Genomic DNA, 12,850 nt, shown 5'->3' with positions numbered 1-12,850 from the left:
ATCCAACCTTTAGTTTGCAAATGTTTCATTTATTTATTTATTTATTTATTTAGCTTAATACAAGCTATCATAACTTAACTTAACTTAACACTAGCTTAACAGTTTTTTTTTTTTTGCAGTTCTTGTTATCAGTTTTCAACATTAATTCATGTGGGCCCTAAGGCCCACATAAAAGCTCTTTAATGTACAAGAACTAACAATTTTGATTTTATTTAACTTAAAATTACAAGGGACGAGGAATTCGGACTCAAAAAGGGAAAAAGTAAAGGGTATCTTTCAGATTAGATTTGGAAATGTTGAAATCGAAAACTTCCATAGCAGCGTTACAGTGACGAAGAATTCTGGACATTGGTTCAAAGTGTCCGTAATTATTGCTCATTAACAATTGGTGAGTTGTAATTTATGCGGTGGCATGCCTGGTAAGTCGAATGAGCTCAAAAACTCAGTTGGATAATTTACAGCTTCGGTAGCATCATAAACTGTATTAATAGATTTGTATGACACCAAGTCTCCTGGTAACAAATGTTTGTATCTTCAGATTTAATTCGTTGACATCCACTTTTATTGCTGCTGAAATAGCTCTTTCTGCCGGCCACTCATGATTTGTACATTGTCTGTGTACATCGGGAAACATCTGGTCAATGAGAGCATCTATGAATCAATAATCTTGCAGAAATCGACCAGTAATTTTATGCTTCCATTTTTATATGTAGTAACTTTTCCGTCACCTACATATATCTAACAGTTGTTTTGAGAATGTTTGAGCGGATATGGATCTTGAAGCATATGAACACGCATGTTTACTTTCAGTTGTACTTTTTCAACATTACGCCACGGTAGCGATGTTTTTAAGCATGCGTTGATCTCATCAGCATACATTGGAGGTGGAATAACTGGAAGTGTTTGTCCGAAATCACCTGAAAGAAGTAACAGAGTGCCGCCTAATAGTCCGAATTGTTTTTGTATATATTTCAATGTCCTGTTCAACGCCTCAAGCGAATGTTTGTGTGCCATAGTGCATTCATTCCAAATGATAATTTTACACTGTTTCAGCACTGTAGCCATGGATGATTGTTTTTTATATTGAACGTCACGTCTGGGTTATTTTGAATATTTTGTGACAGTTTACTGCGAATGAGCTGTTCTGGCTTCGGCTCCATCCAATAAAGTTGCCGCAAGCTCAGAAGATACAACAGCCACTGCGATACCATTATTTGATCGTACTTTAGCAAGAATTCGCGAAATAAAGAATGTTTAGCTAGTTCTACCTGGTGCATCAAAAAAAAAAAAAAGAATCCACCTTGTCCTGCCGAAACTGCTAGCATGATGTGCTCAAAAATGGTCCTTTGTTCTTCCTTCATTAGTGGACATTGCGAGCAGCAATCTCTGCCATTTCTTAAGTATTGCATTGTAGTTCACGATTCAATTCAGTATCTATTAAATCAGATGCATTTTGATTTAGTGAATTCATACCGAAATGACTGAGTAGTAAGTTGACAATGATAATGCAAAGATCCCCAATAGCAATCAATGCTTCATTGTACAAAGCGTCATTGAAGCTATCGTAGTAGGATCGATGCATTGTGTACAATGTTGATGCAATTAAACAATAGCACTTAGGAATATAAAAAATTGATAAAAACCTATTATCAGGCCTACCGAATCTATACGCAAACTTTCATTGAAATTGGTTAATCCGTTTCGGAGGAGTATGGCAACTAACACTGTGATAGGAAAATTCTATATATAATAATTAATATAATAATTTTACAAAACACATAATATATCGGAATCAGTCTAAATAAACCAAACAATTTTGAAGAACACAAATTAGCACTGCAATAATTTCAAACTGTTTTTCAACTGAACGATCGTTCAGGCGTTCAAATCAAAATGTATATCGTGTACTTGGTGATTTTTTCGGTCAATTTAATAATCCAAATATGCGTACAATCGAAAAATTCGTGCAAAAATTAAAGCAAACCGGGTCTGTGGGAGATGTGATGTGTGGCTACAGAGCCGTCCACCTCAACCGACGTCGCACCCAACAATTGCAATTCTCACGCTCGTCTTTGATGAACATTATTCATAAAGACTTGGAATTACACGCTTACAAAGTACAATTGACTCAAGAACTTAAGCCTCTCGACCATTTCAAGCGTCGTTACTCGTCAATGGTCAGAATGGTGGCAAGAAATGGCAACAATGGATGATCAATTTTCGAAGAAAATCAGCTTTAGAGATGAGGCAAATTCTCACCTCAGTGGGTTCGTCCATAAGCAGAATTCTCGCATTTGGGCGAATGATAATCCAAGAGTGATTATAGATCTACACTGTACAAAGTGTGACTGTTTATGGGCTGGTGGCATCATCGGGCTCATTTTTTTTAAATGAGGCTTCTTAGGCAGTTACTGTGAATGGTCTTCGCTGTCTTGAGATGATAACGAACTTTTTATGGCTCGAATTGAAAGATATGGATGTGCACAACATGTGGTTTCATCAGCTCACAGCTTCAATGGCAGTGATCTAACACCGTTGAACATTGATTGAGGTGTGCCGCCAAGGTTACGGTGGCCATTTGGCCGATATTTTGTTTAATACATAATTGAACCATATTATATTATATATTATCATAATAAAAAAGAAATTGCAGCAATTTAGTAAATAATTTGTGTTTTAATCCAAATCAACACCTTTTATATGAAAAATTACAATTGTATCTATTTTAAGTAAGTAAATTTAAGCTTTTAAAGTCATAGAAAGACAAAGCTTTAAGTTTCTATAAACTAGTATGTACCTACCGCTGAGCAAAGTCATCCAGAGAACAATTTTAAGAAATATTTGTATGTTCTAAAAGAAATCTCCAGTTTGGAGTTATCGATAATTTAAAGAAAGACTTACCCTAAACTATTTTTACGATATTGCACTGTTAGAGCTGGATATTACATATAAACTTCGTTTTTGTCTTTAAAAAATAAAAATAAATTGTGCCACAGTCCGTTGGGAACCAGGGCCTAGTGACTTACAACTCTCAACCATTCCTGTGTGCGAGTACTGTTGTAAGGAATGGATTGTTTGTCTTTACTTTTAGAAAAATACTAGCCTTTGTTTTTCGATTTACATAAATGTGAAGTCTTTGTCTCGTGTAACGATTTATAATTTATGTCTACCTTAGCAAGTTTTTTGAATTTGTAGTAATTTTTATATAGAAAATGCGAGATCAAATTTATTTTTGTAATCAAAGAATAATAATTATAATAATCATAATAAAATAAGACTTAAAAGCATTTTATTATGTTTAAAAAAACCTTAAAAAGGAGGCGGTTTTGTGAATTTCAAATCGAATAAAGGTATTAATAAATTAAATAGTTCAAGAAAGTTTTTTAACTGGCAACCAAATTATACTTTGCCTATGGCTTTTGATGGACTTAGTTCTCATACTCCTTCAAAATCTGGATGTGAAGTCAGATTTTTCAGATATAACCTTCTAAAATTCTCAATAAAAAACAAAAAGTTTTAATGACAATTTTCAATATTCCGTTTAGATTTAATATTTTGTAATAATGCAGATTTTTAGATTTATAAATTAAATTTAAGACATCAAATTTGATTTCAATCAACTAACTATGATTTGAAATAAAAAAGATACAATTTTGTTAAGAACTAGGTTCTATTGTACCTAAATACAACACTCTACTCATCAAAAACAAAAAAAACTTACCAAACCGTACAAATTACCTACACAAATAATCCCAAATTGAAAATATTATTTAGGGCGGGGGGTCACGCTTACCATTAAATCGAATTTTTGTACAAAAGCGTCTTAGATTTGTTTTTAACTCCTTGCGAAGGCAGCTGAAGAAAATTGGACTTTTACTTAAATTAAATAAAGCATATCCATCTTACGGACCTCAAAGACGATTAATTTTACTTGAGTCTTGGTCCCATTGAGCCCAAAATGAGGTTCGTCACTAAAGAGGATTTTGCGACGCGAATATGTTGACTCAAATGTTTGCACTAAATTTGTTATGATCTACTTGGGCGAGAATAACGACCGAGAATTGGAGTTAAAGCTCTTAAAGTTGCGGTGATCGTCTCAAAATTTCGCTAGAAATTTTTATAATTGGCAGACGTTGCTTCCTTCGTGCAGTGATACAAATGTTATGTTTACTGAATAATGGACAATGTCAGTTCGATAGTTACTGAAAAGGTAAGAGACTCTATATAATGGCCCCTAGAAAATTGCTTTGCACACCATCTGGATGTCAGTGCATTATCAAAGGTAAATACTTTTTACATTTAAGTTTTTCGTTTAAAATGTAGTTTTATTTTTGGTTTATAATTCGTAACAAAATCGTTCCACTCAAGGCATTTCATTTCCGGTAATTTTTGGTCAGTTGTAACTATTATATTTAATCATTGAAAACAATGAATGAATTGGTTCTGACAGCTAATTTATTGAATTCCACCGAACATTTTTTTCACTCGGAAATTTGTCATTGGAATTGTGTAAAATTGAAACATAAATCAGTGGAACGATTCAATACATTTTTTGATATAATAGAATCTGCTGATAAGAAAAATTAATTTCAGTCCGAAAAATATAACAATATATTTTTAATGATAAATAACTCTCCTAAGGTTTTGTTTATCAAAAAACAATTCGTTAATTGTTTTCCATTAGAAAATTTATTCAGTTATAGAAATGTTCAATGTCAAACAAATTTTAATTTTTGATTTAAATGATAAAAACGAATTATAGTTAAAACTTGATCTGAAGGATGTAAGTCTACCCCAAGTCGTGAGTACTTAAGTAGTATTCACATGAGAGCGACCAACGACCGACGAATGAATTACAAAATGTGAGTTTATGTACGTTTAAAGACATATTTTCACACAAATTCTTAACAAAACGATAGCAATATAGTTTTTATTTGATTTATGATGCATACTTTTACTTTTTAATATCATATAGTCATATATTTAAGAAAACAAATTTATTCGCCGGAATAAAATTGTAGTTAATACGAACTGTCAAAATTTATTCGCGTTCCACATTATCCGAACTCGCAACGAATAATATAATCGCGCGTACTTAACCTAAAAAAATCATTCTTGCTTTGGTTTCGGTGGTGAATGGTGTTTGGCTGTGGCTCCTTGTCAAACTTCATTCGCGACGAATTAAAAACTCTCATGTGAAAGAAATGTCAAAATAGACGAATATTCGTTCATTAGTTGGTCGTGCTCATGTGAATAGTGCTTAACACTACCAACATTTGCAGCATCTAAAACATTGCTAATTTTACTCATCTCTAGCACCGGATTTCGATAACATGTGACACTTATCGATTATCACAACTTTCAAAAATCAGTTCATATTTTCACCACACTCACCTACCTATTCATAAACAAGCCAAATCTGTCAAAAACTAACAACAGAACCTGGTTTGGTTACATTACAATCAACGAGAATCAGAAGCGTGTTTCAGACCATTTATTTTATTTTTATTATTACAATAATTAACTACTTTAAAATGAAAAAGTTCTTCGTAGTAAATAGTTGGGGTAAAGGCGAAAGTCCTATTCAATTTGCCTCAGTTCCGAAGCAACAAAAGGCGGACATATCTGCATTTAAAAAAGCAAAAAAAAAGAAGAAAAATATTAAGGATTCTTCAACTGCAAGTGGCCAGATATTTCCACGTCCTCCTTTAGCTCCGCCACCATCACCACCACCAATTACTGAATCACCTGCCCTAAAACAATCTAAATCAATTCTTCGTGGTCGAGTAACGAAGCCAAATAAAAAATCCAAACCAGCAAAAGAATCGCCCAACAAAATCAAAATGCCAACACCTAAACCTACGCAATCTTCTAGTTTTGAAGCTAAACTAAAGGAAAACTTGATGGGAGGACGCTTCCGTTTCATTAACGAACAACTCTATACCATGAGTAGCAAATCGGCTAATAAACTGTTCAGAGAAGACAAATCGGCATTTGAAGCCTACCATGAAGGCTATCGACACCAAGTTCAGAAGTGGCCAATGAATCCATTAAATAAAATTATTAAATTCATTAAAAAACTTCCCAAGGATTCAGTCGTTGGAGATTTTGGTTGTGGGGAGGGAAAACTCGGTCAATCGGTTCCTAACAAGGTGTTTTCCATTGATTTAGTGGCTTGTAGGAAAGACATCATTGCCTCTGACATGGCCAACACTCCCCTTGATAACGAGTGTCTGAACGTTGCGGTCTATTGTCTATCACTTATGGGCACAAACTTGAATGATTACTTGCTAGAAGCAAACCGTTGCTTAAAAATGGGTGGTATATTGTTAGCTGCAGAGATTGAGTCTCGTTTTGATGATGTTAGGCAGTTTATAAAGTCGTTGGAAAATTGTGGCTTCAGTTTGATCAAAAAAGATGCTTCTGTAAAATTATTCCTCTTCTTTCAATTTAAAAAGGTCAGGAATGTCGGAAAGGAAGCAAAGTTAACACCGTTTTCGTTGAAACCTTGTGTATATAGGAAGAGGTAAGAATATATGTTGTTTACTATTTTTTGAAAATACTAATGTTTTTTTTCTTTTTTCAGATAAAGAATGAGGAACATTTTGTTAACAGATAAAGATGACCAAAATAACAATATTTGTTTAACTATTTTCTTAAATATATTGTAGAAAGTAAATAAAATACATAACCTAGGGAAAACAACATTTTTTAAAGGTTTTTTTTTAACAATATACATTATGTAGGTACCTGCACAGAAAATAAAATAGAACCGAACCTAAAATTGGGCTAAATTTATTCATATCAAAACTAGCAAGCACTTTTAGTCCACTAATATAAGGGTTTCACATCAGAATGTGAGATAGTAAGCTGACAATTTTTGTATTTCTTCCTTTTGGTGTTCTAAACATTGTGTAAAAACTCTCATAAAATCTCGTGTCCGCTTCATAAATTATGTACTGCAAAGAGTAGAAAACACCAGTTTGTCTTGTTTATTTCCGTTTCTATAACTACAATGATGTTAAGACCTTGACCAGAATTCTAAAGCATACAATTTCCTTAAGTATTTTATCTCGTTCTTTCATACGACCAACTGTTTTTCTTTTTTAAATTAAATTAATTGTAATAAAATCAGTTATTACAAAAAAGTACTTCTTCTTTATAATGTGTAAGCTCAACCAGTTTGTAATCTAAAAAATGTCTTATCTAATACAAAAATGGTAGTACCCATGATGGTAGTGGCATGATGGTGAGTGCGTTGGACTGTCATGCAAGGGGTCTTGGGTTCAATCCATGCCTGTGTCACCTTAATTAAAAAAAAATAATTTTCGCGGGTACTGCCTCTTGCGAGGAATTGACAAATCCTTCAAGAGTAATTCTTGTCATGAAAAAGTGCTTTCTCAAACTAGCCGTTCGGATTCGGCCTAAAATTGTAGGTCCCTTCCATTCCTGACAACAGTACTCGCACACAGGAATGGTTGAGAGTTGTAAGTCACTAGGCCCTGGTTCACAACGGACTGTTGCGGCACCCCATTTGATTTTGAATACAAAAATGGTAAGGACATGAACTATAACTACAGTAGTGTGGGAAGGGGGGTGCTTAAAATGGATATCTTGATCCAATTACTTGCTCTAGATGAATTTAATACAATTTTATTTTGTAATCAAAAATATGGTTGATGTGAACACCGCTAGAGTTGCATCCAATTTAGGTATTAAGGAATTCGTTTATGATCCCCAGCCCCATTTCTGGGGTTTTTAAATATGTCCTAATCATTAATATCCTGATGGGTTGCTGTACTTTTGGGTGCAAAACTAGACAAGTTACAATCGTATGCATTTTATTAATAAACTTAAATTTTTTCATTCACAATTTAAAAAATTATTGAGCGTTGCACTCTTTTTGCCTCTATTTTTAAAATAATTGAGCGTATACAAAAATAATCAACATTTTAGCTAACTGTACTTTTAACAACTCTGGTTAAGTTCATTATAAGAAACTGTATCCCAACTTCATACCTGACATGACTCGCAAACAGGAATGGTTGAGAGTTGTAAGTCGCTAGGCTCTAGTTCTCAAAGGACTGCTGCGCCACCTAATTTGTTTAAAAGATATCCCTCCCCAATAGAAACAGAAAAATATAAATTTTTGAAGCTACAATTTAATAAAAGAAACTTAACTAGATTTGTTTTTTTTTTATATAAATAAAACTTAAATATACATACATATTATGTATGAAAAACAAGATATTGGCATAAGGCTGATATGTATTTAAAAAAATAAACTAACATTTAGTAAAATATTATTAGGTAACATAAAATATAATAATATATGTAATACTTTTAATGACATTTTAAATCAAGAAAACTTTTGTTTGAACTTTTGTTTCAAATTCGAAATATTCTTTAACGCATTGCACAAAAGCTTTAAAATTTATTTTAATTACACAAGGCGTATCCATCTCAACATTATTACCTATTTTTGAAAGCTAAACAGTGACACCTTTAGTTATTAATTTATATAAGAACCATGTGGTCCAACAATGCATTATCTAAATACATGGACCGGATAAATAAACAATTTAACAGAAAACATTGTTGATTTTTTTAAATTAAATACTATGCCATTTTACATTAAGTAAACTAATAACTTAGTTTTAAACATTATATGCGTTAAATATTGTCCTCTATTATTAATACATTTTCGCAGCCTTTCCCGGAAGTTTTTCATTGCTCGTCGATGTGTCCGTCATTTGTGTTGTAATGGCTGCCACTCCTGAGCAGAGAGTGATTGCCTCCTTAAGTGCTTCCAAAGATGTTGGGCGATGAGTGTAGACTTGGGCATTTAAATGTCCCCAAAGAAAAAAATCACAAGGTGATAAATCGGGGGATCTTGGTGGCCAGGTAATTTCTCCTCGTAAGTTGAAATCGAATGCGAAATGCTAGTTGAATAGTAATCGCAGAACCACCATTACGGTTATAAATACACCTCTACGACAAATGCGCGATGCTCACCGTGCCACGCCATTATGATTACTAAAAACGGCACGTAGACCACTATCTATCTACACCGGAATACAAATTCGTACAAAATTGTACAAATTCGCCACATTTAAGTACTAAAATACAACACTTTAGAAAAGTTACATTCAATGCAAATTAATTTAAAGAAACCTCTACCTACTCTTTTCTACAATAAACGTATCATAGGTTGAGAACTTGGATTACCAGTTTTAGTGTCTTAGTTCTTAAAAAATTCATAGCAAACTGCGTTAAACATAAAATTGTTTCTCTGTGCAATAAAGCCAACAATTAAAATATGCATAATTATTGTCTTTTTTTAATTTAACGTCTGTTCCTGTAAATTTGTAAAAAAATACCGTTTTTTTTTCATATTTCATCTTATTCCAAGTAAAACCCTAATTTCTTCAGTTCGCTTCGTTTTTTAATAAACGGAGTACGGTATCGTTATGGCATACATTTAGTAGAACCATATCTGCAATCTTTTATCCAAATCCAAATTTTCCAGTTCGAAAGCGGGAGTAAGGGTTTTGAAAAGTTCGAAAACCCTTTTGTAGTGTTAAATAAATACAAAAACTACAAAATGCTCAGTATTGCAATGCAAATTTTGCATCAGGAGAAATTTTTTAGGTAATAAACTATAGATATAAAAGAATGATTAGAGTTGCCTTAATATAAATATATTTATTAGGTTTCAAGTTACAACTCGACGACTGATGACAAGACTTGTTGAGCTAATAGACCAAAATGAGCAATTGACAAACATTTCAAGAAAGGTGTCTCTTCAAGCACATGTAGGAATGCTGGATGGGAGTCTCTCGCCAAAAGATTTGGATTCTTTTGGACCTCTTCGTTAAAAAATGCAAAAAGTCAGAAAATTTCGAAGTTTATCAAAAAAAATAATGTTTGTGTTTAAGTCTGGTTTGATTCAAAATTTAAGTCAAAGCAAAAACTTTTCCTTAACAAAAATAGGCCAGGTCACAGAACTTTCAAGCAGAAGTATGTATTTGAATGAAGTAAGTACATCATTTGGTTCGTTCATAATGCTTCTCGAAAACTCAATTGAGTCCCTTCATCAACGTCGGATAACATACAAGACTCTTCACAGGCAGTGAAAATTGCAACTCCGAATCTTCTACCACAAATGCTATTTCAGTCGTAACCACTGCGACGCCTGTTAAGGAAATACCCTACGAAATATATCTTAAAGATCCGACACCAACATACTTCGACCCAGTAGAACTCCCACTGCCAGCAAAAGCTGAGAATCAATCTAAGGATTTCAACGTAAGACAGAAAAACTCTTAAAACATATTTTAATCAGGTGTTTCTGCCCGCCAGTAAGAAAGCGTTTTACAATTCCACTAATTATAAATTTAAGTTCATGTTTGCGCTTCTTTGCTTAATAAGTATACCAAACTTATGGTAGAGAGATTACAAATCTGAGCTCATCTAACCCTTGTTCTCGCTAAGTGTTTGTCGAAGTATTTAAAGTCTTTATAGTTATACCCACTGAACAGGGAATATTTTTCTTTTGATTGCCTAAGAAATTAATATGCAATATTCTTACTTAAGATGAGTTTTCAATTAATTCAAAAGCATTCACAGCTGACTTACTTGTCGTTTTTGACTTAAGTTAATTGAAGTTTTAAGTTAGAAAAGTTAGTCGGAGTATTTTATCCCATGTTCGAATTTTGTTTGGAATATGGAAAAGTTGAAATTCACTGAAATTTGTTTGTTTATAATAATCTGTTGCAGAATTGAATGATTGTGTTAGAAAAAACAATAACATTATTTCCTTATTTCTCCATTTCTTTTTTGCTGCAGGAACTGAATTATATAACCCTATTATGGTTGGCGAATCGAACGTTCGAAGTGAGGTATTTACTAATACATTCGACACACCACAGTTGGCGAACTGTACAATTCGAGTTTGAAATTCAGTGCTACCATACAAAACAAAAAAAAGCAACACACGCAAATAAACGTCAACTCATGAAATTTCAAAAAAACCTGTTGTTCTCATTAATTGATAATGTGTAAGAATATTAGAGATAACTCTAATTTCTTGGAACTCCCTAATCATCTGTAAGTAGAACAAATTTTTTGTACCTACTGGATTTCTTTCAATTTTAATTAATTCCTTAAATTTCAGATCATATTTTCGACTGAACAGGGAAGCATTTGTATTCGTATTAAACAAGTTGGAAGGCCAATTTAAAAATGCAAGCACCTCCTTAATCTCTGCTATATTAAAATTAGGTTCTGCTTATCAGAGAAGCGTAGGAAAAGATTTTGACTAAGGCCTGTCAGAATCCTCGGTTTCCTTAGTGCATTTGAAACGGCCAGTTTACCAGGAGTAATAGGATGTGTTGACGGAACCCATATAGGAATCATTGCTCTCATTGAGTTGCGTCATCAGTATCTTAACAGAAAAGGTTATTACATTTAAAACGAGAGTAGCTTTTGTAGGTTTTTGGTGCAAGTTTTTAAATCGTGTGTCCATAAAATGTGTATTCGTTATGTTGACTCAAGATATTCTTTATCAACCCATGATTCCTTTGCATGGAACTCCAGTAATCTTAAGTCAGTTCTTGAAACGTGGAACCAAAGAGGAGAACGTTCAATGTTCCTTGGTAGTATTTATATTTTTATTTCGTCGTTCAATAATTTGTCTATTCCATCTCATCCCAATATTCCTTTTATTTTTTTTGAAGAGCCAAACTCTCCAACTGCATCATTTCGATTGTACTGATTTGTATTAGTTCTCTTGCAGCTGAATAAAAATGCATTGATTCATGCTATTTTATAAAAGAAATTAAATATATTTACATATATACTTACATTGTTTTATTTTCCGACATTTCTTTTACATAAGTTTCGACCTTTTCGCACACAATATGAACGGTCGAAAAATAATAACAAGAATGACGTTCAAATCGACGAACATTCGATCGACAATAGAGTGAGATCAATCTTCGAAAAATGTATGACATTTAAGTCGAATAAACTGTTCTCAATTCGCCAACGGTAATACAAACTTCTCACACTCACAAGTTAATTCATTCGACTCGCCAATGGTAATAGGGGTAGTAATACAAAAAACTATTTAGGGACAGAAAAAAGTCGAAATTGCCAATCTATCCATAACTAAAACTAACAAAAAATATAATTTTGGTAATGTATAAAAATATTATTTTTCATTGTTCATTTTTGATTTATTCTTCTTTTTCTTTAAGGGATTTAACAAAAACTTAAAAATGTTTGAGTTTATTTTTCTTTTGATCTTAAACTTTAAAATTTATCTATAAAGATGCCGTCTCTAATATTTATTTTGCTTTATTTCATAATTTAAACTTTAATAATAATAGTTGATATATGTATGTAAGTAATTTGTGTATATATAGTATTCTGTGTATACATAATTTAATAATTATTAAACATGTTTGTGTATATTGGTAAAACGATTTCAATTTAAATTTTATATATTACATATTTCTATTGATGAGTTTTAAAGTTAAGAATTGAAATAATTTAATTTACTTGTGTAAAGGTATATTGAAAATGTTTATTTGTTCTTCTACGTTTATTTTGTATATTAATTGAAATAAGTTGTTTCGTCCCTTTTGTCTGTGTATATATATGTATTATGTATGTACGCTAATTTTTTTTGAAAAAGGTATGTATATGATTTAAAAAAAAAAAAAAACAAATTAAGTAACGTTCAAATAAATTGCATGATATAAAAATACAAATATTTCTTAAACATATCGCTGAAAAAAGTATGTAAATACACGAAAATTATTAAAATACAGGAAAAATGATAAAA

General features: G+C 32.3%; 1 protein-coding gene across 1 annotated transcript; it reads left to right on the top strand.

The window, feature by feature from the left end:
* The first annotated feature begins 5,405 nt into the window (after positions 1-5,405).
* LOC129949438 (ribosomal RNA-processing protein 8) lies at positions 5,406-6,707 on the top strand. Its single transcript, XM_056060899.1, has 2 exons — positions 5,406-6,526; positions 6,587-6,707. The coding sequence occupies exons 1-2, from the start codon at positions 5,535-5,537 to the stop codon at positions 6,588-6,590; spliced, it is 996 nt and encodes a 331-aa protein (XP_055916874.1). The 5' UTR covers positions 5,406-5,534; the 3' UTR covers positions 6,591-6,707.
* Positions 6,708-12,850: the final 6,143 nt, after the last annotated feature.

The sequence above is a fragment of the Eupeodes corollae genome, chromosome 3 (genome assembly GCF_945859685.1).
Source record: "Eupeodes corollae chromosome 3, idEupCoro1.1, whole genome shotgun sequence".
Taxonomy (NCBI): Eukaryota; Metazoa; Arthropoda; class Insecta; order Diptera; family Syrphidae; genus Eupeodes; species Eupeodes corollae.
The sequence above is the reverse complement of the archived record's forward strand: the minus strand, read 5'-3'. Positions and strand labels throughout refer to the sequence as shown.